At 48.5% G+C, this 23,405-nt stretch overlaps 1 protein-coding gene across 1 annotated transcript in view; it reads right to left on the minus strand.

The window, feature by feature from the left end:
- Positions 1–23,405, minus strand: part of RANBP9 (RAN binding protein 9) — a 154,487-nt gene that overhangs the window by 26,928 nt on the left and 104,154 nt on the right. Inside the window, exons 4-5 of the mRNA XM_063923196.1 lie at positions 18,728–18,895; positions 18,254–18,276 (exon numbers count right to left, since the gene is read on the minus strand). Of these exons, the coding sequence (XP_063779266.1) occupies positions 18,254–18,276; positions 18,728–18,895 (191 nt within the window). The remainder of the gene's footprint in view (positions 1–18,253; positions 18,277–18,727; positions 18,896–23,405) is intronic.

Here is a 23,405-nt window from a genome sequence, read left to right on the forward strand (position 1 = left end):
AGGACCATGGGGAATAGCGGCTCCGCAGGAGACAGGGCACAAAAAGTAAAGCTTTAGGATCAGGTGGTGTGCACTGGCTCCTCCCCCTATGACCCTCCTCCAAGCCAGTTAGGTACTGTGCCCGGACGAGCGTACACAATAAGGGAGGAATTATGAATCCCGGGTAAGACTCATACCAGCCACACCAATCACACCGTACAACTTGTGATCTAAACCCAGTTAACAGTATGATAACAGCGGAGCCTCTGAAAAGATGGCTCACAACAATAATAACCCGATTTTTGTAACTATGTACAAGTATTGCAGATAATCCGCACTTGGGATGGGCGCCCAGCATCCACTACGGACTCCGAGAAATAGAATTATCGGTAAGTAAATTCTTATTTTCTCTATCGTCCTAGTGGATGCTGGGGTTCCTGAAAGGACCATGGGGATTATACCAAAGCTCCCAAACGGGCGGGAGAGTGCGGATGACTCTGCAGCACCGAATGAGAGAACTCCAGGTCCTCTTTTGCCAGGATATCAAATTTGTAGAATTTTACAAACGTGTTCTCCCCTGACCACGTAGCTGCTCGGCAGAGTTGTAATGCCGAGACCTCTCGGGCAGCCGCCCAAGATGAGCCCACCTTCCTTGTGGAATGGGCCTTAACCGATTTAGACTGTGGCAGGCCTGCCTCAGAATGTGCAAGTTGAATTGTGTTACAAATCCAACGAGCAATCGCCTGCTTAGAAGCAGGCGCACCCAACTTGTTGGGTGCATACAGTATAAACAGCGAGTCAGATTTTCTGACTCCAGCTGTCCTGGAACATATTTTCAGGGCCCTGACAACTCCTAGCAACTTGGAGTCCTCCAAGTCCCTAGTAGGTGCAAGGCACCACAATAAGCTGGTTCAGGTGAAACACTGACACCACCTTAGGGAGAGAACTGGGGACGAGTCCGCAGCTCTGCCCTGTCCGAATGGACAAACAGATATGGGCTTTTTTGAGAAAAAACCACCAATTTGACACTCGCCTGGTCCAGGCCAGGGCCAAGAGCATGGTCACTTTTTATGTGAGATGCTTCAAATCCACATATTTGACTGGTTTTAAACCAATGTGATTTGAGGAATCCCAGAACTACGTTGAGATCCCACAGTGCCACTGGAGGCACAAAAAAGGGGTTTGTATATGCAATACTCCCTTGACAAACTTCTGGACTTCAGGAACTGAAGCCAATTCTTCATGGAAGAAAATTTACAGGGCCGAATTTGAACCTTAATGGACCCCAATTTGAGGCCCATAGACACTCCTGTTTGCAGGAAATGCAGGAAACGACCGAGTTGAAATTTCTTTGTGGGGCCTTCCTGGCCTCACACCACGCAACATATTTTCGCCACACGTGGTGATAATGTTGTGCGGTCACCTCCTTTCTGGCTTTGACCAGGGTAGGAATGACCTCTTCCGGAATGCCTTTTTTCCCTTAGGATCCGGCTTTCCATCGCCATGCCGACAAACGCAGCTGCGGTAAGTCTTGGAACAGACATGGTACTTGCTGAAGCAAGTCCCTTCTTAGCGGCAGAGGCCATAAGACCTCTGTAAGCATCTCTTGAAGTTCCGGGTACCAAGTCCTTCTTGGCCAATCCGGAGCCATGAGTATAGTTCTTACTCCTCTACGTCTTATAATTCTCAGCACCTTAGGTATGAGAAGCAGAGGAGGGAACACATACACCGACTGGTACACCCACGGTGTTACCAGAACGTCCACATCTATTGCCTGAGGGTCTCTTGACCTGGCGCAATACCTGTCCCGTTTTTTGTTCAGACGGGACGCCATCATGTCCACCTTTGGTATTTCCCAACGGTTTACAATCATGTGGAAAAAACTTCTCAATGAAGTTTCCACTCTCCCGGGTGGAGGTCGTGCTGAGGAAGTCTGCTTCCCAGTTTCCATTCCCGGGATGAAAAACTGCTGACAGTGTTATCACATGATTTTCCGCCCAGCGAAAAGTCCTTGCAGTTTCTGCCATTGCCCTCCTGCTTCTTGTGTCGCCCTGTCTGTTTACGTGGGCGACTGCCGTGATGTTTTTCCCACTGGATCAATACCGGCTGACCTTGAAGCAGAGGTCTTGCTAAGCTTAGAGCATTATAAATTTACCCTTAGCTCCAGTATATTTATGTGGAGAAAAGTCTCCATACTTGATCACACTCCCTGGAAATTTTTTCCTTGTGTGACTGCTCCCCAGCCTCTCAGGCTGGGCTCCGTGGTTACCAGCATCCAATCCTGAATGCCGAATCTGCTGCCCTCTAGAAGATGAGCACTCTATAACCACCACAGGAGAGACACCCTTGTCCTTGGATATTGGGTTATCCGCTGATGCATCTGAAGATGCGATCCGGACCATTTGTCCAGCAGATCCCACTGAAAAGTTCTTACGTGAAATCTGCCGAATGGAATTGCTTCGTAGGAAGCCACCATTTTTACCAGGACCCTTGTGCAATGATGCACTGTTTTTAGGAGGTTCCTGACTTGCTCGGATAACTCCCTGGCTTTCTCTTCCGGGAGAAACACCTTTTTCTGGACTGTGTCCAGAATCATCCCTAGGCACAGCAGACGTGTCGTCGGGATCAGCTGCGATTTTGGAATATTTAGAATCCACCCGTGCTGATTGTAGCAGTATCCGAGATAGTGCTACTCCGACCTCCAACTGTTCCCTGGACTATGCCCCTATCAGGAGATCGTCCAAGTAAGGGATAATTAAGACGCCTTTTCTTCGAAGAAGAATCATCAATTCGGCCATTACCTTGGTAAAGACCCCAGGGTGCCGTGGACAATCCAAACGGCAGCGTCTGAAACTGATAGTGACAGTTCTGCACCACGAACCTGAGGTACCCTTAGTGAGAAGGGCAAATTTGGGACATAGAGGTAAGCATCCCTGATGTCCCGGGACACTATATAGTCCCCTTATTCCTGGTTCGTTATCACTGCTCTGAGTGACTTCATCTTAATTTGAACCTTTGTAAGTGTTCAAAAACAAATTTTTAGAATAAGTCTCACCTAGCCTTCTGGCTTCAGTACCACAATATAGTGTGGAATAATACCCCTTTTCTGTAGTAGGAGGGGTAATTTAATTATCACCTGCTGGGAATACAGCTTGTGAATTTTTTCCCATACTACCTCCTTGTCGGAGGGAGACTTGGTAAAGCAGACTTCAGGAGCCTGCGAAGGGGAAACGTCTCGACATTCCCATCTGTACCCCCGGGATACTACTTGTAGGATCCAGGGGTCCTGTACGGTCTCAGCGCCATGCTGAGAACTTGTCAGACGCGGTGGAACGCTTCTGTTCCTGGGAATGGGCTGCCTGCTGCAGTCTTCTTCCCTTTCCTCTATCCCTGGGCAGATATGATCTTATAGGGACGAGAGGACTGAGGCTGAAAAGACGGTGTCTTTTTCTGCAGAGATGTGACTTAGGGTAAAAAACGGTGGATTTTCCAGCAGTTGCCGTGACCACCAGGTCCGATGGACCGACCCCAAACAAGTCCTCTTCCTGTATACGGCCATACTGTGCCGTTTGGAATCTGCATCACCTGACCACTGTCGTGTCCATAACATCTTCTGGCAGTTATGGACATCGCGTTTATTCATGATGCCAGAGTGCAAATATCCCTCTGTGCATCTCGCATATATAGAAATGCTCTATAGTCAATAAAATACTGTCCCTGTCAAGGGTATCAATATTTTTAGTCAGGGAATCCGACCAAGCCACCCTAGCTCTGCACATCCAGGCTGAGGCGATCGCTGGCCGCAGTATAACACCAGTATGTGTGTATATACTTTTTATTATATTTTCCAGCCTTGTCAGCTGGTCCTTGAGGACGGCCCTATCTATAGACGGTACCGCCACTTGTTTTGATAAGCGTGTGAGCGCCTTATCCACCTTAAAGGGTGTTTCCCAACGCGCCCTAACTTCTGGCGGGAAAGGGTATACCGCCCATAATTTTCTATCGGGGGGAACCCACGCATCATCACACACTTTATTTAATTTATCTGATTCAGGAAAAACTATGGTAGTTTTTTCACATCCCACATAATACCCTCTTTTGTGGTACTTGTAGTATCAGAAATACGTAACACCTCCTTCATTGCCTTTAACGTGTGGCCCTAATAAGGAATACGTTTGTTTATTCACCGTCGACACTGGATTCAGTGTCCCTGTCTGTGTCTGTGTCGACCGACTAAAGTAAACGGGCGTTTTAAAACCCTTGACGGTGTTTTTGAGACGTCTGGACCGTACTAATTGTTTGTCGGCCGTCTCATGTCGTCAACCGACCTTGCAGCGTGTTGACATTATCACGTAATTTCCTAAATAAGCCATCCATTCCGGTGTCGACTCCCTAGAGAGTGACATCACCATTACAGGCAATTGCTCCGCCTCCTCACCAACATCGTCCTCCTACCTGTCGACACACACGTACCGACACACAGCACACACACAGGGAATGCTCTGATAGAGGACAGGACCCACTAGCCCTTTGGAGAGACAGAGGGAGAGTTTGCCAGCACACACCAAAAACGCTATAATTATATAGGGACAACCTTATATAAGTGTTTTCCCTTATAGCATCTTAATATATATATAAGCATATCGCCAAATTTGTGCCCCCCCTCTCTGTTTTAACCCTGTTTCTGTAGTGCAGTGCAGGGGAGAGCCTGGGAGCCTTCCCTCCAGCCTTTCTGTGAGGGAAAATGGCGCTGTGTGCTGAGGAGATAGGCCCCGCCCCTTTTTCGGCGGCCTCGTCTCCCGCTCTTAACGGATTCTGGCAGGGGTTAAATATCTCCATATAGCCTCCGGAGGCTATATGTGAGGTATTTTTAGCCAAAATAGGTATTCATTTGCCTCCCAGGGCGCCCCCCTCCCAGCGCCCTGCACCCTCAGTGACTGCCGTGTGAAGTGTGCTGAGAGGAAAATGGCGCACAGCTGCAGTGCTGTGCGCTACCTTTAGAAGACTGAGGAGTCTTCTGCCGCCGATTCTGGACCTCTTCTTACTTCAGCATCTGCAAGGGGGCCGGCGGCAAGGCTCCGGTGACCATCCAGGCTGTACCTGTGATCGTCCCTCTGGAGCTGATGTCCAGTAGCCAAGAAGCCAATCCATCCTGCACGCAGGTGAGTTCACTTCTTCTCCCCTAAGTCCCTCGTTGCAGTGATCCTGTTGCCAGCAGGACTCACTGTAAAATAAAAAACCTAAGCTAAACTTTCCTAAGCAGCTCTTTAGGAGAGCCACCTAGATTGCACCCTTCTCGGCCGGGCACAAAAATCTAACTGGCTTGGAGGAGGGTCATAGGGGGAGGAGCCAGTGCACACCACCTGATCCTAAAGCTTTACTTTTTGTGCCCTGTCTCCTGCGGAGCCGCTATTCCCCATGGTCCTTTCAGGAACCCCAGCATCCACTAGGACGATAGAGAAAAGGCAAAGGTACAATCTTTCATCACCATAAGACCATCCCCTTTTTTTTATTCCAATCCTGCTGGTTTTCTCCAAAAATGCTGCGGTTTTTAACTTTACTTAATTCTAAATAAATCAAGACAGGGGAGACATCAGGACTGTCCTTACTACAGGTATCCCCTTTGCTTATTTGAAGCTGTGTATTACTCCCTTAAGATCCACAGTACCTAAACCTGGTGACAGAGGTCCACTCTATTATGGAGGTAGTATGTAAGCATCTCCATGTATGCGATACAGATGTGTCCTTTTACAGCTTTGCTGTAGTTGCGCCCTCTCGGAACGCCAGGTCCCGTGAGTCTCTGCTAGGTTCGGGTGTCTTTTTTGAGTCTTAGTCGCATCACAAAGCGACTAGGACGCACCAGGAGACTGTGCTGATTAGTTTGATATGCGACACTTGTATATCTGTATGCAATTGAGTCTCTATAAACTGCTACTGTACAATGTGGCAGTTTTTTTCCATACCATGTTCCTTTGTGCTACATATACAGACTGAGTCGCACACAGCGGAGGAAGACAGGTAGATAGTGGGTGACTGGGGAGGCGGGTTTTGACCGGGAGAAAGTGTGTGACTGGTGAGGCAAGGGTAACAGGGAGACAGTGGGTGACTGGTGAGGCAGGGGTGACAGGGAGACAGTGGATGACTAAGGGGGCCGGGTGACTGTGAGATAGTGGGTGACTGGGGAGGCAGGGGGTGACAGGGAGATCATAAGTGTGCTTGCAGAAAGATGGAACCCACAGCGTGGGACCCTGTCCCAATGGTTTCCCTCCCTAGCTCCATGCTCACCTCACCCCATGGTCCAGGCTCTCTCTGTGGGCAGTGCAGCAGGGGTGCGAGCACATCTCGGGAGGTGGCACCAATCAGCAGTCGGGATGGAGAACACAGCGGCGGCGACCTTCACATGTGGCACTCGGAACGGTCGGTGCCGGCCCTGCACACGTCTACTTGCCTCTGAGAATGGGTGTACACGCTGGTGCTGACTGCCTCAAATGTGGCGCCCGTGACTTTGGCTTCTGGCATCTGCTTTGGGCCTGCCCTGGTATTTATGCTTTTTGGTTGTGTGTCTGGGATAACATTAGGATAACTGTGCCCATGCATCCCCGTGTGGAGCCCAAAATATGCTTGCTTAGACTTGCTCTGGAAGAAAACTTTAATAAAATAAACTTTAATCAACATATCTATAAATTAGTTCTTTATTTGTCTATCCTTACTAAGGTTATCAGTCTGATTTGCTCCAGAGTACCCAGATATTTAACAATGGAGAGTTACTTATATACCAGCAGGAATGAGATTTCTAAATACCATAAGCTCTGGGACAGTTTATATAGCTTCTCTTTTGGTTTACATAGAGATGACCTCTCTGGCCGGTGACAGAGGTTTCGTAGTCCTAGTCCTCCTGTTTCAGTTGTGCATATTAATTGTGTTTATCAATTTTATCGTTCTCTCTCTCTCTCAAACTTATATTCTCTGGGTCTTTACGGTTGCAATACCCGATTATGCTTGGATTGTCTGTACTGTATTTCTGGTTTTAATCAACAGCTTTTTTTCTGGGTTTTGTTGACTTTTCTCTTTAAAATTTTATTAAAAAGGCAGGATAAAAAAAACCACCAAAAAACAAAAAGGGAGTATCATTAAATGGTTACATATATTCCCAGGTATATGATTGTCTTCGGTTGCCATCTCAAGCAGGACATTATAACATCATGAGGTGTGCGTTTTATCATGCAGAGAAATATGAATGGGCTGATTTATCAACAAGTTTTATCATATGCAATGACAGACAGACATGTTTGAAATAGGATCTATGGAGATTTGGACACATCCCCTAGGACAGTGATGGGGAACCTTGGCACGCCAGCTGTTGTTAAACTACACATCCCAGCATGCCCTGCTACAGTTTTAGCATGGCCAAATAGCAAAATTGTAGCAGGGCATGCTGGGATGTGTAGTTCAACAACAGCTGGAGTGTGACCCAACATACACACTTGAATATGCTTGTTTGAAGCAGAAGTGTACTTGGAACACAAAACGTTCAACTTTAAATAAAATAACGCCCTTGAGTCCCAAGAAGTGAGTGATTTGGGAAGAAATATATAGGGGGAATTCAATTAGCCCAATAAATTAGTGGGGGGAAAAACCGGGGGTAGCCTTGAGCTTTGTCACTTTGGCCTAGACAATTAAAGTGTTACATTTCCTGTTTTCAGGTGTTAACACATAGAATCTGGGAAAAGTTCCCGGACTCGCTATATGTGCTAACACTGCCATGGCTCGCATAAACAGGCTATTTAGCTTAGGGTTTTTTCAAGTCTGCTCAGGCTAATGCTCACAGAGCTCTTTATCCTCGGCCCCTCAGTTTCACCATACATTTTGTGGCACTGCCCTGCTTTCATCAGTGCTCGGTGTGCATGCTGACCTGTCCTGTGCCACGCAAATCAGCTGTTTATGACATCCAGGCCTCTGGCCCAGAGTGACATTGCGGCCCACTAGCTAGAATGCATATTGCACTGCTGCCACAGACGAGCCCCGTGCAACTCCAGGGGGAGTTGCAGCTTTCACGTGCTGTTACAGCATTGCCCCTGCTCCGCCACATGCCTGGTTCCTCTGGCTGCAGCCGACGATGGTTCCTCCCATGTTTCACAGTGCCTGGAGTGTGTGGCCTGCTGACTGCGATCAACATGGACCACCGCGTACACCACTGAAGACACCTCCCATCACTGCTCACTGCTGCCACCTGCCGATGCAGTGGCCCTGTGGCCTCTCCTCACCTCTTTATGCTGGACTGTACCACATCACGGCATTAAAGTACTCTGGACCGGAACCTACTCCCAGGAACTATCTTCCTGCCTGCTGTGCTCCTGGCTCCCCATCTACCGTATATACTCGAGTATAAGTCGACCCGAATATAAGCCGAGGCACCTAATTCTACCACAAAAACGTGGGAAAACTTATTGACTCGAGTATAAGCCTAGGGTGGGAAATGCAGCTCTAGCCGTACACAGCCCTCAGTGCCAGATATGCCCTCATACTGCCAGATATACCCTCATACTGCCAGATATGCCCCACAGTGCCTGATGGGCCAGATATGCCCTCATGCTGCCAAATATGCCCCACAGTGCCAGATGTGCCAGATATGCCCTCATGCTGCCAAATATGCCCCACAGTGCCAGATGTGCCAGATATGCCCTCATGCTGCCAAATATGCCCCACAGTGCCAGATATGCCCTCATGCTGCCAGATATGCCCCTCATGCTGCCAGATATGCCCCACAGTGCCAGATATGCCCTCATGCTGCCACATATGCCCCACAGTGCCAGATATGCCCCTCATGCTGCCAGATATGCCCCACAGTGCCAGATATCCCCTCATGCTGCCAGATATGCCCCTCATGCTGCCACATATGCCCACAGTGCCAGATATGCCCCTCATGCTGCCACATATGCCCCACAGTGCCAGATATCCCCTCATGCTGCCAGATATGCCCTTATGCTGCCAGATATACCCCTCATGCTGCCAGATATACCCCTCATGCTGCCAGATATACCCCACAGTGCCAGATATGCCCCACAGTGCCAGATATCCCCTCATGCTGCAACATATGCCCCTCATGCTGCCACATATGCCCCACAGTGCCAGATGTGCACAGTGCCAGATATGGCCTCATGCTGCCACATATGCCCCACAGTGCCAGATATGCCCTCATGCTGCCAAATATGCCCCACAGTGCCAGATGTGCCAGATATGCCCTCATGCTGCCAAATATGCCCCACTGTGCCAGATATGCCCTCATGCTGCCAAATATGCCCCACAGTGCCAGATATGCCCTCATGCTGCCAAATATGCCCCACAGTGCCAGATATGCCCTCATGCTGACAGATATGCCCCTCATGCTGCCACATATGCCCCACAGTGCCAGATATGCCCTCATGCTGCCAGATATGCCCTCATGCTGCCAGATATGCCCCTCATGCTGCCACATATGCCCCACAGTGCCAGATATGCCCTCATGCTGCCAGATATGCCCCTCATGCTGCCAGATATCCCCTCATGCTGCCAGATATGCCCCACAGTGCCAGATGTACCAGATATGCCCTCATGCTGCCAGATATGCCCCTCATGCTGCCACATATGCCCCACAGTGCCAGATGTGCCCTCATGCTGCCAGATATGCCCCACAGTGCCAGATATCCCCTCATGCTGCCAGATATGCCCTCATGCTGCCAGATATACCCCTCATGCTGCCACATATGCCCCACAGTGCCAGATATCCCCTCATGCTGCCACATATGCCCCACAGTGCCAGATATGCCCTCATGCTGCCAGATATGCCCTCATGCTGCCAGATATGCCCCACAGTGCCAGATATCCCCTCATGCTGCCAGATATGCCCCTCATGCTGCCACATATGCCCCACAGTGCCAGATGTGCCAGATATGCCCTCATGCTGCCAGATATGCCCCTCATGCTGCCATATATGCCCCACAGTGCCAGATATGCCCTCATGCTGCCAGATATGCCCCACAGTGCCAGATATCCCCTCATGCTGCCAGATATGCCCTCATGCTGCCAGATATACCCCTCATGCTGCCAGATATGCCCCACAGTGCCAGATATGCCCCACAGTGCCAGATATCCCCTCATGCTGCCACATATGCCCCTCATGCTGCCACATATGCCCCACAGTGCCAGATATGCCCTCATGCTGCCAGATATGCCCTCATGCTGCCAGATATGCCCCACAGTGCCAGATGTGCCAGATATGCCCTCATGCTGCCAGATATGCCCTCATGCTGCCAGATATGCCCTCATGCTGCCACATATGCCCCACAGTGCCAGATGTGCCAGATATGCCCTCATGCTGCCAGATATGCCCCTCATGCTACCAGATATGCCCCACAGTGCCAGATATCCCCTCATGCTGCCACATATGCCCCTCATGCTGCCACATATGCCCCTCATGCTGCCACATATGCCCCCTTCCCCAGTGCCTGTTACTTACCCCTCTGTCGATCCCACGCTGTCTTCTGGAGGAGGGACACGGAGCGCACCTCTCCTGTGTCCCTCCTGCATCTCCGGCGGCCGTGGTGGGTCTATTAAAGGAAGTGCCGGTTCGTGATCAGAGGTCACGAACGGGTACTTCCTTTAATAGACCCGCCGCTGCCGTTGGAGATGCAGGAGGGACACAGGAGAGGCGCGCGCTGTGCGCTCCATGTCCCTCCTTCAGACTGCTCTGCCTGTCACACTGCACTGCCACTGACTCGAGTATAAGCAGAGGTGGCTTTTTCAGCACAAAAAAATAAGATTTTACTTACCGGTAAATCTATTTCTCGTAGTCCGTAGTGGATGCTGGGGACTCCGTAAGGACCATGGGGAAAAGACGGGCTCCGCAGGAGACAGGGCACTTTAAGAAAGAATTTGGATACTGGTGTGCTCTGGCTCCTCCCTCTATGTCCCTCCTCCAGACCTCAGTTAGAGAAACTGTGCCCGGAAGAGCTGACAGTACAAGGAAAGGATTTTGGAATCCAGGGCAAGACTCAAACCAGCCACACCAATCACACCGTATAACTTGTGATAAACTAACCCAGTTAACAGTATGAACAACAACAGAGCATCAGATCAACCCTGATGCACTATAACATAACCCTTACGCAAGCAACTTCTATATACAAGTATTGCAGAAGAAGTCCGCACTTGGGACGGGCTCCCAGCATCCACTACGGACTACGAGAAATAGATTTACCGGTAAGTAAAATCTTATTTTCTCTAACGTCCTAGTGGATGCTGAGGACTCCGTAAGGACCATAGGGATTATACCAAAGTTCCCAAACGGGCGGGAGAGTGCGGATGACTCTGCAGCACCGAATGAGCAAACACAAGGTCCTCCTCAGCCAGGGTATCAAACTTCTAGAAATTTGCAAAAGTGTTTGAACCTGACCAAGTAGCTGCTCGGCAAAGCTGTAATGCAGAGACCCCTCGGCAGCCGCCCAAGAAGAGCCCACCTTCCTTGTGGAGTTGGCTTTAACTGATTTTGGCAGCGGCAATCCTGCCGCAGAATGAGCCTGCTGAATCGTGTTACAGATCCAGCGAGCAATAGTCTGCTTTGAAGCAGGAGCACCCAGCTTGTTGGATGCATACAGGATAAACAGCGACTCAGTTTTCCTGACTCTAGCCGTTCTGGCTACATAAACCTTCAGAGCCCTGACCACATCTAGTAACTCGGAATCCTCCAAGTCACGAGTAGCCACAGGCACCACAATAGGTTGGTTCATATGAAAAGATGACACCACCTTAGGCAGAAATTGTGGACGGGTCCTCAATTCTGCTCTGTCCATACGGAAAACCAGATAGGGGCTTTTATGTGATAAAGCCGCTAATTCTGACACACGCCTAGAGGAAGCCAAGGCTAATAGCATGACCACCTTCCACGTGAGATATTTTAACTCCACGGATTTAAGTGGTTCAAACCAATGTGACTTCAGGAAACTCAACACCACATTCAGATCCCAAGGTGCCACTGGAGGCACAAAAGGGGGCTAAATATGCAGCACTCCCTTTACAAACGTCTGCACTTCAGGCAGAGAAGCCAGTTCTTTTTAAAAGAAAATAGACAGGGCCGAAATCTGGACCTTAATGGAACCCAATTTTAGGCCCAAAGTCACTCCCGCCTGTAGGAAGTGAAGGAAACGGCCCAGCTGGAATTCCTCCGTGGGGGCATTCCTGGCCTCACACCAAGCAACATATTTTCGCCATATACGGTGATAATGTTTAGCAGTCACGTCCTTCCTAGCATTTATCAGCGTAGGAATAACTTCATCCGGAATGCCTTTTTCTGCTAGGATCCGGCGTTCAACCGCCATGCCGTCAAACGCAGCCGCGGTAAGTCTTGGAACAGACAGGGCCCCTGTTGCAACAAGTCCTGTCTTAGAGGCAGAGGCCATGGGTCCTCTGTGAGCATTTCTTGCAGATCTGGATACCAAGTCCTTCTTGGCCAATCCGGAACAATGAGTATTGTTCTCACTCCTCTTTTTCTTATGATTCTCAGCACCTTGGGTATGAGAGGAAGAGGAGGAAATACATAAACCGACTGGAACACCCACGGTGTCACTAGTGCGTCTACAGCTATCGCCTGAGGGTCTCTTGACCTGGCGCAATACCTCTGTAGCTTTTTGTTGAGGCGGGATGCCATCATGTCCACCTGTGGCAGTTCCCACAGACTTGCAATCTGCGTGAAGACTTCTTGATGAAGTCCCCACTCTCCCGGGTGGAGGTCGTGCCTGCTGAGGAAGTCTGCTTCCCAGTTGTCCACTCCCGGAATGAACACTGCTGACAGTGCGCTTACGTGATTCTCCGCCCAGCGAAGAATTCTGGTGGCTTCCGCCATCGCCACCCTGCTCCTTGTGCCGCCTTGGCGGTTTACATGAGCCACTGCGGTGATGTTGTCTGACTGAATCAGAACTGATTGGTCGCGAAGCAGGGTCTCCGCTTTACGTAGGGCGTTGTATATGGCCCTTAGTTCCAGGATATTGATGTGAAGGCAAGTCTCCTGACTTGACCACAGACCTTGGAAATTTCTTCCCTGTGTGACTGCCCCCCACCCTCGGAGGCTGTCCTGAATGCCAAATCTGCGGCCCTCGAGAAGGTGAGCACTCTGCAGCCACCACAGGAGAGACACTCTGGCCCTGGGGGATAGGGTGATCAGCCGGTGCATCTGAAGATGTGATCCGGACCACTTGTCCAACAGATCCCATTGAAAGGTCCTCGCATGGAACCTGACGAAGAAAATGGCCTTGTATGATGCCACCATCTTTCCCAGGACTCGCGTGCAGTGATGCACCGACACCTGTTTTGGTTTTAATAGGTCTCTGACCAGTGTCATGAGCTCCTGAGCCTTCTCCATCGGGAGATAAACCCTCTTCTGGTCTGTGTCCAGAATCATGCCCAGGAAGGGCAGACGAGTCGTAGGAATCAACTGCGACTTCGGAATATTTAGAATCCAGCCGTGCTGTTGTAACACTTCCCGAGAGCGTGCTATGCTGATCAGCAACTGCTCTCTGGACCTCGCCTTTATGAGGAGATCATTCAAGTATGGGATAATTGTGACCACCTGCTTTCGCAGGAGCACCATCATTTCCGCCATTACCTTGGTAAATATTCTCGGTGCCGTGGAGAGACCAAACGGCAACGTCTGGAATTGGTAATGACAATCCTGTACCACAAATCTGAGGTACGCCTGATGAGGTGGATAAATGGGGACACGAAGGTATGCATCCTTTATGTCCAGACACACCATAAAATCCCCCCCTTCCAGGCTTGCGATGACCGCACTGAGCGATTCCATCTTGAACTTGAACCTTTTCAGGTATATGTTCAGGGATTTTAAATTCAATATGGGTCTGACCGAACCGTCCGGTTTCGGTACCACAAACATGGTCGAATAATAACCCTTTCCTTGTTGAAGGAGGGGAACCTTGACCACCACCTGCTGAAGATACAATTTGTGAATTGCAGCTAACACTATTTCCCTCTCTAAGGGGGAAGCTGGCAGGGCCGATTTGAGGTATCGGTGAGGGGGCATCTCCTCGAATTCCAGCTTGTATCCCTGAGACACAATCTCTATTGCCCAGGGATCCACCTGGGAGTGAACCCACTTGTGGCTGAAATTTCGGAGATGCGCCCCCACCGGGCCTAGCTCCGCCTGTGGAGCCCCAGCGTCATGCGGTGGATTTAGTGGAAGCCGGGGAGGACTTCTGTTCCTGGGAACTAGCTGTGTTGTGCAGCTTCTTTCCTCTGCCCCTGCCTCTGGCAAGAAAGGACGCACCTCGGACTTTCTTGCCTTTTTGTGAACGAAAGGACTGCATTTGGTAATACGGTGCTTTCTTAGGTTGTGAGGGAACATATGGCAAAAAATGTGACTTTCCAGCAGTAGCTGTGGAGACCAGGTCCGAGAGACCCTCCCCAAACAATTCCTCACCCTTGTAAGGTAAAACCTCCATGTGCCTTTTTGAGTCGGCATCGCCTGTCCATTGCCGAGTCCACAGGACCCTTCTGGCAGAAATCGACATTGCATTTATTCTAGAGCCCAGTAGGCTAATGTCTCTTTGAGCATCTCTCATATACAGGACAGCGTCTTTTATATGCCCCAGGGTCATTAATATAGTATCCTTGTCCAAGGTATCCAGATCCTCAGATAAGGTATCCGTCCATGCTGCTACAGCACTACACACCCAGGCCGACGCAATTGCCGGCCTTAGTAAGGTACCTGAATGTGTATAAACGGACTTCAGGGTACCCTCTTGCTTTCTATCTGCAGCATCTTTTAGGGTGGCCGTATCCTGTGACGGTAGGGCCACCTTCTTGGATAAGCGTGTTAGAGCTTTGTCCACCCTAGGGGAGGATTCCCAGCGTAGCCTGTCCGTTGGCGGGAAAGGATACGCCATAAGCATCCGTTTGGAAATCTGCAGTTTTTTATCTGGAGATTCCCAAGCTTTTTCACATAACTCATTTAGCTCATGTGAAGGGGGAAAGGTCACCACCTGCCTTTTTTCCCCATACATATGAACCCTCTTGTCAGGGACTGGGGTTTCCTCTGTGATGTGCAAAACCTCCTTCATTGCAATAATCATATAACGTATAGTTTTAGCCAATTTAGGCTGTAACTTTGCATCATCATAGTCGACACTGGAGTCAGAATCCGTGTCGGTATCTGTGTCAACAATTTGGGATAGTGGGCGCTTCTGAGACCCTGACGGCCTCTGCGACATAGGATCAGGCATGGGCTGAGACCCCGACTGTCCTAAGGTTTCAGCTTTATCCAACCTTTTATGCAAGGAATTAACATTATCATTTAAAACCTTCCACATATCCATCCAATCAGGTGTCGGCGCCATCGGCGGAGACACCTCAATTCATTTGCTCCCGCTCTGCTTCCACATAGCCTTCCTCGTCAAACATGTCGACACAAGCGTACCGACACACCACACACACAGGGGATGCTCTTTTTGCAGACAGTTACCCCACAAGGCCCTTTGGAGAGACAGAGAGAGAGTATGCCAGCACACACCCCAGCGCTATATGTCCCAGGAATCACACAGTAACTTAGTGTTAACCCAGTAGCTGCTGTATATAATGTTTTTGCGCCTAATTTATGTGCCCCCCCTCTCTTTTTACCCTCTTCTACCATGAATCTGCAGGGGAGAGCCTGGGGAGCTTCCTCTCAGCAGAGCTGTGGAGAGAAAATGGCGCTGGTGAGTGCTGAGGAAGAAGCCCCGCCCCCTCAGCGGCGGGCTTCTGTCCAGCGTTTCTGTGTAAAATTATGGCGGGGGCTCATGCATATATAAAGTGCCCAACTGTATATATGCCCAACTTTTGCCAAGAGGTCCTAATTGCTGCCCAGGGCGCCCCCCCCTGCGCCCTGCACCCTACAGTGACCGGAGTATGTGGGTTTAGTGTGGGAGCAATGGCGCACAGCTGCAGTGCTGTGCGCTACCTCATATGAAGACTGGAGTCTCCTGCCGCCGATTTTGAAGTCTTCTTGCTTCTTTCACCCGGCTTTTGTCTTCCGGCTCTGCGAGGGGGACGGCTGCGCGGCTCCGGGATCGGACGACAAAGGGTGAGATCCTGTGTACGATCCCTCTGGAGCTAATGGTGTCCAGTAGCCTAAGAAGCAGGACCTATCTTCAGAGAGTAGGGCTGCTTCTCTCCCCTCAGTCCCACGCTGCAGGGAGTCTGTTGCCAGCAGATCTCCCTGAAAATAAAAAAACCTAACAAAATACTTTCTTATAGCAAGCTCAGGAGAGCTCACTAAACAGCACCCAGCTCGTCCGGGCACAGATTCAAACTGAGGTCTGGAGGAGGGACATAGAGGGAGGAGCCAGAGCACACCAGTATCCAAATTCTTTCTTAAAGTGCCCTGTCTCCTGCGGAGCCCATCTATTCCCCATGGTCCTTACGGAGTCCCCAGCATCCACTAGGACGTTAGAGAAAAAGTGCTGAAAAAGTCGGCTTATACTCGAGTATATACGGTACTACTGGAGTTTTGTTTATTATTGTTTGTCACCCTAAGCTGATTTAACCATGCGTGTTTTCCCAACTCTATGGTTCCCTGTTTCTCGAATGTGCACCTCCATTCACTACTCTGAATATCTGAAAGGGTTGCCTGTTGAGTCACAGTTTGCATACCTTGCCCACTGTAACCTAGGTAGTGCACTGGAGATGGCTGCCTCGCCTGTACTTTCAAGGACAGGGTTAGCAGCCCAATGAATTGCATATGCAGTGGGTGGCAGATTAGTTGACTACCCATTTTATCCTTGTATGTCTTATTCCCATGTATTGCTTATTCGCACATTGTAACTAATGTGGTGCACCTAACAAGGGGCCTAATTCAGGTCTGTTCGCTCGCTAGCGTTTTTCGCTGCGCATCGATCAGGTTACTACTGCGCATGCACCGCAATGCGCAGGCGCGCCGTACGGTTACAAAGTGGATCGTTGTTGTGCACTGGTTCTAGCGAGGAAACCATTCGCACAGCCGTTCGCAAGGAGATTGACAGGAAGAGGGCGTTTGTGGGTGGCAACTGACAGTTTTATGGGAGTGGTTGGAAAAACGCAGGCGTGTCAAAGCGTTTGCAGGGCGGGTGTGACGTCAATTCCGGGCTCGAATAGGCTGAAGTGATCACAGCGGCTGAGTAAGGTCAGAGCTACTCAGAAACTGCACAAGCTGTTTTTGTACAGGGTGGCTGCACACGCGTTCGCACACTTGCAAAGCTAAAATACACTCCCCTATAGGTGGCGTCTATCTGTGCGCAGCGCTACAAAAAATAGCTAGCGAGCGAACAGATCTGAATTAGGCCCATGGTTGCCTCGTCTCGTGCTCTGTGTAGAATAAACAATGTATGATTCAGAGGAACTTGCAAGGACTTTGCAGAGTATCATCTCTTCCATTATGTGCCATCAGTTCCAAGCATTACCTGTTCTGCCCTGTGTGATTCTCTGTAGTGCGCCTGAGGTGGCTGCCTCACCTAGATCCTTTGCGGGTGGGATGAACAATTCCTTACAACTGAAGACCCAAAATGGCTGCCACACCGTTTGTTTTACCGCCATGGTCTCTGTCATGCAAATCTAATCTGCATTGTGTTCACAGTTTCTGAACGGTTTGTTTTATCTAAATCGCTGTATTATGTTTGCACTGTCTGTTAAGCACCTTGAGTCCTGTTGGAGAAAGAGTGCTATATAAACTAAATTATTATCTATATATTACTAGCAGAAGGAGGACTTATGAGTGACATATTTCGAAGATTCCATTATCAGAACAGGGCACGTCATATACCAAATTAAAGGTCCGTAGACTCGCAGAAAAAAATTGACGTTGTAATGGATTGCTTCGTTTTGTTATGTGGCAAAATATCCCTCTGCCATATCACCATTGTGTTCTGTAAAATGTGACAGTTGGTGAACTCTTCCTGTGCACCTGCTGGGTGACCTGGAGCATGTGACCTGCTGGGTGGTCTGTAAACCGTGACAGTTATTTGCAGCCACCCACTAAGCATGAATTTTTCTAACTTCGACTCCCAAGGGGGTGAAAGGGGTCAAATGTTTTGTCCAGCAAACCTTTGCCTAGTTGAAATCGGGAACATCAGCTAGTTATTATTTATAGTAGGAAAAAGAAAAAAACTAACCTACTCTATGCCCAATTTCCTGTTAGGAAAAAAACTCCATTGCAGATCAGATACAGTGGCTTCTGAGAAATAAATAGTAAATTGCATTTTACTATAATAAAACTTACCGGAAGGTCTGTAAACGCAATACCTGTTTAAGAAGAAAAAGTAGAAATTACTTTGGTGTTAAATGTTCAGTTATAAAATACATTACAGATGCAGCTTGGGAAGGTAGATGATACACCAACAATACATGTCATCTACAGAAGCACAAAATGATTTAATCCTCGTGGCCTCTACAGTACAGTAATAATAAAACCACCCTCTAATTTGGCCAATGACCAGTACAGAGTTTCCTGATTGTCGGGACCTTTGCTGAATACACAGTGCATTACATTCAAAGAATGTGGGCTGCATAGCTGCTAAAGCAAATAAAGAATTCTTCCCCTGAGAAGTAAGCTACACAGTAAAATTACATATATCACCACAAATATAGTTAAAGCATTACGAAGATTTCATCTGCTGCGAATCACCAATCTTGAACAGACCGCTCTAACGGTGACAGAAAACAGAGAGGGTATTTAGAGGGCATTGTGCATTACCTAGACTGTGTCCGTTTTTAGTGTAGAAACATGTGTTGTCAATTAAGTTAACACAACATCCAATGACATCTCCGGTTGTGAAAGTCGGGCCGTACGGTTGACCGGTTCCAGAGGAACAGAATGAATGTCCATCATCTCCATGATATCCATAGGAATGCTTATCCCAACCTTTATGTCATCGAGGCAGAGAGAAAAAAGACAAGTTACAGCTCAGTCTGTTTTTTACACTGGCAAAAAGGTTTACTCTAGTCTTGCATATCGAAAGGGTTGGGAATGGTAAATGCGAGGGTAAAATTATGTGTTGGCTACATTCTTTGTGTAACACCATGGATATTCAGCTTCAGTAAACCTCATACGTGCCAACCCTCCATGTTTATTATCCATAAGAATATCCACACTAGTAGTTAAATGCTAGACAGTCAGAATGCATTTATACGGGTGTGGTATTGAAGGTCGACCACACTTAGGGCGACAGTGTCTAGGTTGACAGGGGGGGTAATTCAGAGTTGATCGCAGCAGCAAATTTGTTAGCAGTTGGGCAATACCATGTGCACTGCAGGGGGGGGGCAGATATAACATGTGCAGAGAGAGTTAGATTTGGGTGGGTTATATTGTTTCTGTGCAGGGTAAATACGGGTTCACTACGATATGCCGGCGGTCGGGCTCCCGGCGGCCAGCATACCGGCGCCGGGAGCCCGACCGCCGGCTTACCGACAGTGTGGCGAGAGCAAATGAGCCCTTTGCGGGCTCGCCGCGCCACACTATTTTATTCTCCCTCCAGGGGGGTCGTGGACCCCCCACGAGGGAGAATAAGTTTCGGTATGCCGCCTGTCGGGATCCCGGCGCCGGTATACTGTGCGCCGGGATCCCGTCAGTCGGCATACAGAAGACCACCCGTAAATACTGGCTGCTTTATTTTTACACTGCAATTTAGATTTCAGCTTGAACACACCCCACTCACATCTAACTCTCTCTGCAGATGTTATATCTGCTCCCCCCTCCCCCCCCCCTGCAGTGCACATGGTTTTGCCCAACTGCTAACAAATTTGCTGCTGCGATCAACTCTGAATTAGGCCCAGGGTCTCTAGGTCGACATGGTTTGGGCAAGGTTACCCTTCCCAATCGTAGTCCACGTGGATCGTAAAGTATGAAAAAGTAAAAAGTAAAAAAAAAAAAAAAAAGAAGGAAAAAAAAAAGTGAAAAACTCATGTCGACCTTTGACCTGTGGACCTAGAACATGTCGACCTAGAGACACTGTCGATCTAGAAACCCTGTCAACCTAGTTACTGTCGACCAATAGTGGTCGACCTAGACACCGTCGACATAAGTCTTGTCGACCTAGAGACCCATTTATACACAATATGTTTATAAAAAAAGCCTTAATATTTCTTTGTTGACTTAAAGTGACTGATTGCAGGTGGGTGGTGGATGATAGACAGACAGTCAAAAAGGTCTACAGTCAGTAGGTCGACACCATATGGTCAATAGGTCGACGGGTACAAAAGGTCGAAATGTTCAAAAGGTCAACACAATATTTTTTGGAATTTTTTTTCAACGTCTGCTGAATTTACTATCCATGTCACAAACTATTACCTTTAGTAACTTTGTGGCAAACAGAGCGAGTCACTGCGCCCAAAGCGTGGTGAGCAGTCACCTATGTACTAATTTGAGTCATATATGGTTAAACATACACAATAACCCCCCCCCCCCAAAAACAAACAAAAAAACAACAACTTGTGTTGACCTTTTGAGCCTGTCGACATTTTGTGCTGTCTATCTTTTTTCATGTTGACCTTTTGACCCTGTTGACCATAGGGATTGCCTGTTATGATAAAATGAAGGCTCTACATACTTGGGGTGGCATTACTCTATGGGTGGAGTACACTTGACCACATGTCAATGGCCATTTATCTCATTTCACAAACACAGATTGTGGTGGAAGACCAGGAAGAGCAACCTTGGACCTAGTATATTTAAAATGCTTGTCCAAGAAGTGTTGAGCTGAGGAACCGAACATTATTAACCTCAGCCACTACAACTGTAGCTAAGAAGTGTCCATGGTCACCCGATATGTACTGGATAACATTTTCACTCACCCACTAATAACACAAATGCACCTAGAAGAGAACCTGGTAGCTGGGTATGTGCCAATTTATTTTAAGGTGCTCATCCAACTGCAATAGCAAACATACCCCTAAAGTGCACAAAGACCCCAAATTATCTGCTATAATAGTAGACTCATCCCTAAATTATCTAAGTCCCTTCCACAAAAACTTATGGGGTGCAGAGAAGAAACCGAAACCACAATTTAGATAAATTTGTCCCTCAGCCACCCATAACGCTGAAAGGACTAAGAGTCATTGCCCAACAGCTGCAGTGTTAGAATGCTTATACAGTCGGTCCAAGTACTGCAGCGTGGCAAATGTCCTATAAATCACTAGGTGGAAGCTAAAAGTAGCATATTACCATCATCCAAGTCTGGTATATTTTTAGCACTCATCCCAAAGACAAGCACTTATTTACCTCAATAACGTACAACACCAGACTTATGGCCCAGCTCAGACATACCTAAGACCTCAGATTAGGTAGGCTGGGCAATGCCACCTAACAGTGACTAGTCTACATACAGATGTGTCCTCCTACACCTAGGTCCTGAGAAGTGCAGAGCGTCTTTTTCTCAATGCGATGTGACAAAACGGATTCATTTGATATGTGACACTTGTGTGCGATATCTGCATGCATCAAAAGGGGTTATTCAGAGATGGACGCAGAGCGTTGCATCCACAGCAAGATCTGCGGACGCATCGATTTAAGTTCGACCACAGCCTGCGCAGCCTGGCAGGCTGCCACTATTTTTCTATTGGAGAGGCTGCATGTGACATCATATAGCCACCCCGAAAGCGATTGCAACACTCCCCCATTTTGGCCACCACACTCCGGCAGTATTTGGCCGCAAGGAGAAGGGTCGCGCACTGTGGGCGGTGCATGTGTGCAGACCAGATGAACGAGGACGCTGCATACAGGCGCATGGCTGCGTCCATCTCTAAATCGCCCCCAATAAGATGCTTGGAGCAAGCCATGCCACATGGAACCTGGCGTGCCAAGAAGGGATGTTTTGCACGACTGCAGCAATAGTGTATGAGGACACATCTGTATACAAGATTGCATAACACTAAACTGAACTTGCCATTATTTCCTTGTGTCACTTGCCAGCAATGTTTTTAATTAATATTTATAAAACGAGTAATTCAAACACTTATTTTTTACTGTTGATGTTTAATCAACAATGTCATTTGGTATTGCTCCAAAATGTAACTACAGGTTATGAGTTTAAAAATAGGATTTTAAATTACCTACCGGTAAATCCCTTTCTCGTAGTCCATAGGGGATACTGGGAATACAATTTAGTACCTTGGGGTATAGACGAGTCCACTTGGGGCCATGGGCACTATAGAAGTTTGATAACGTGTGCTGGCTCCTCCCTCTATGCCCCTCCTACCAGACTCAGTTTAGGAAACTGTGCCCGAGGAGACGGACATACTTTGAGAAAAGGATAGATAAGGAAAGTGGTGAGATTTCGAACCAGCTCGCACAGAACAATAGGAAAGCCATGCTAACCAAACTTGAAAACAGGGACAGCAACAGCTGAACCAAACAACAGCACTTAAACAAGTAACCTTGCAGGAAGAATGAAGCACCGGGCGGGCACCCAGTATCCTCTACGGACTACGAGAAAAGATTTACCGGTAGGTAATTAAAATCCTATTTTCTCTTACGTCCTAGGGGATACTGGGAATCCAATTTAGTACCATGGGGAAGTACCAAAGCTCCCAAACTGGGTGGGAGAGTGCTGAGGTTCCTGCAGAACAGAGTGACCAAACCAAAGGTCCTCAGAGGCCAAGGTATCGAACTTGTAAAACTTGGCAAAAAAGTGTTCGAACCCGACCAAGTAGCTGCTCGGCAGGGCTGTAATGCTGAGCCCCCCCCGGGCAGCCGCCCAAGAGGAACCCACCGATCTAGTAGAGTGGGCCTGTACAGATTTCAGAATCGACAAACCTGCTGTAGAATAAGCATGCTGGATAGTGAGCCTGATCCAGCATGCAATTGACTGCTTTGAAGCAGGACACCCAATTTTATTGGTATCATGAAGAACGAACAGCGGTTCCGATATCCTGTGATGAGCAGTTCGTTTACATATACCTTCAAGGCCCTCACAACATCCAAAGACTTTGAAGTAGCAGAGGTGTCAGTAACAACCGGAACCACAATTGGCTGGTTGATGTGAAACGCTGACACCACCTTAGGAAGGAATAGCTGACGAGTCCTGAGTTCAGCTCTGTCCTCATGGAAAATCAAGTAGTGGCTCTTGTGAGACAACGCCGCCAGTTCCGACACGCGCCTTGCCGAAGCCAAGGCTAACAGCGTGACGGTCTTACACGTAAGATACTTCACATCTACCTCCTGTAACGGTTCACACTAGTCCGGTTGGAGGAATTGCATAACCAAATTGAGATCTCAAGGTGCCGTGGGGGCACAAAGGGAGGTTGGATATGAAGAACACCCTTCAAGAACATCTGAACCTCAGGGAGAGAAGCCAATTATTTCTGAAAGAAAATAGACAAGGACGAAATCTGAACATTTATGGAGCCTAGGCGTAGGCCCACATCAACTCCCGACT

This window comes from Pseudophryne corroboree, chromosome 5 (assembly GCF_028390025.1).
Source record: "Pseudophryne corroboree isolate aPseCor3 chromosome 5, aPseCor3.hap2, whole genome shotgun sequence".
Lineage (NCBI taxonomy): Eukaryota > Metazoa > Chordata > Amphibia > Anura > Myobatrachidae > Pseudophryne > Pseudophryne corroboree.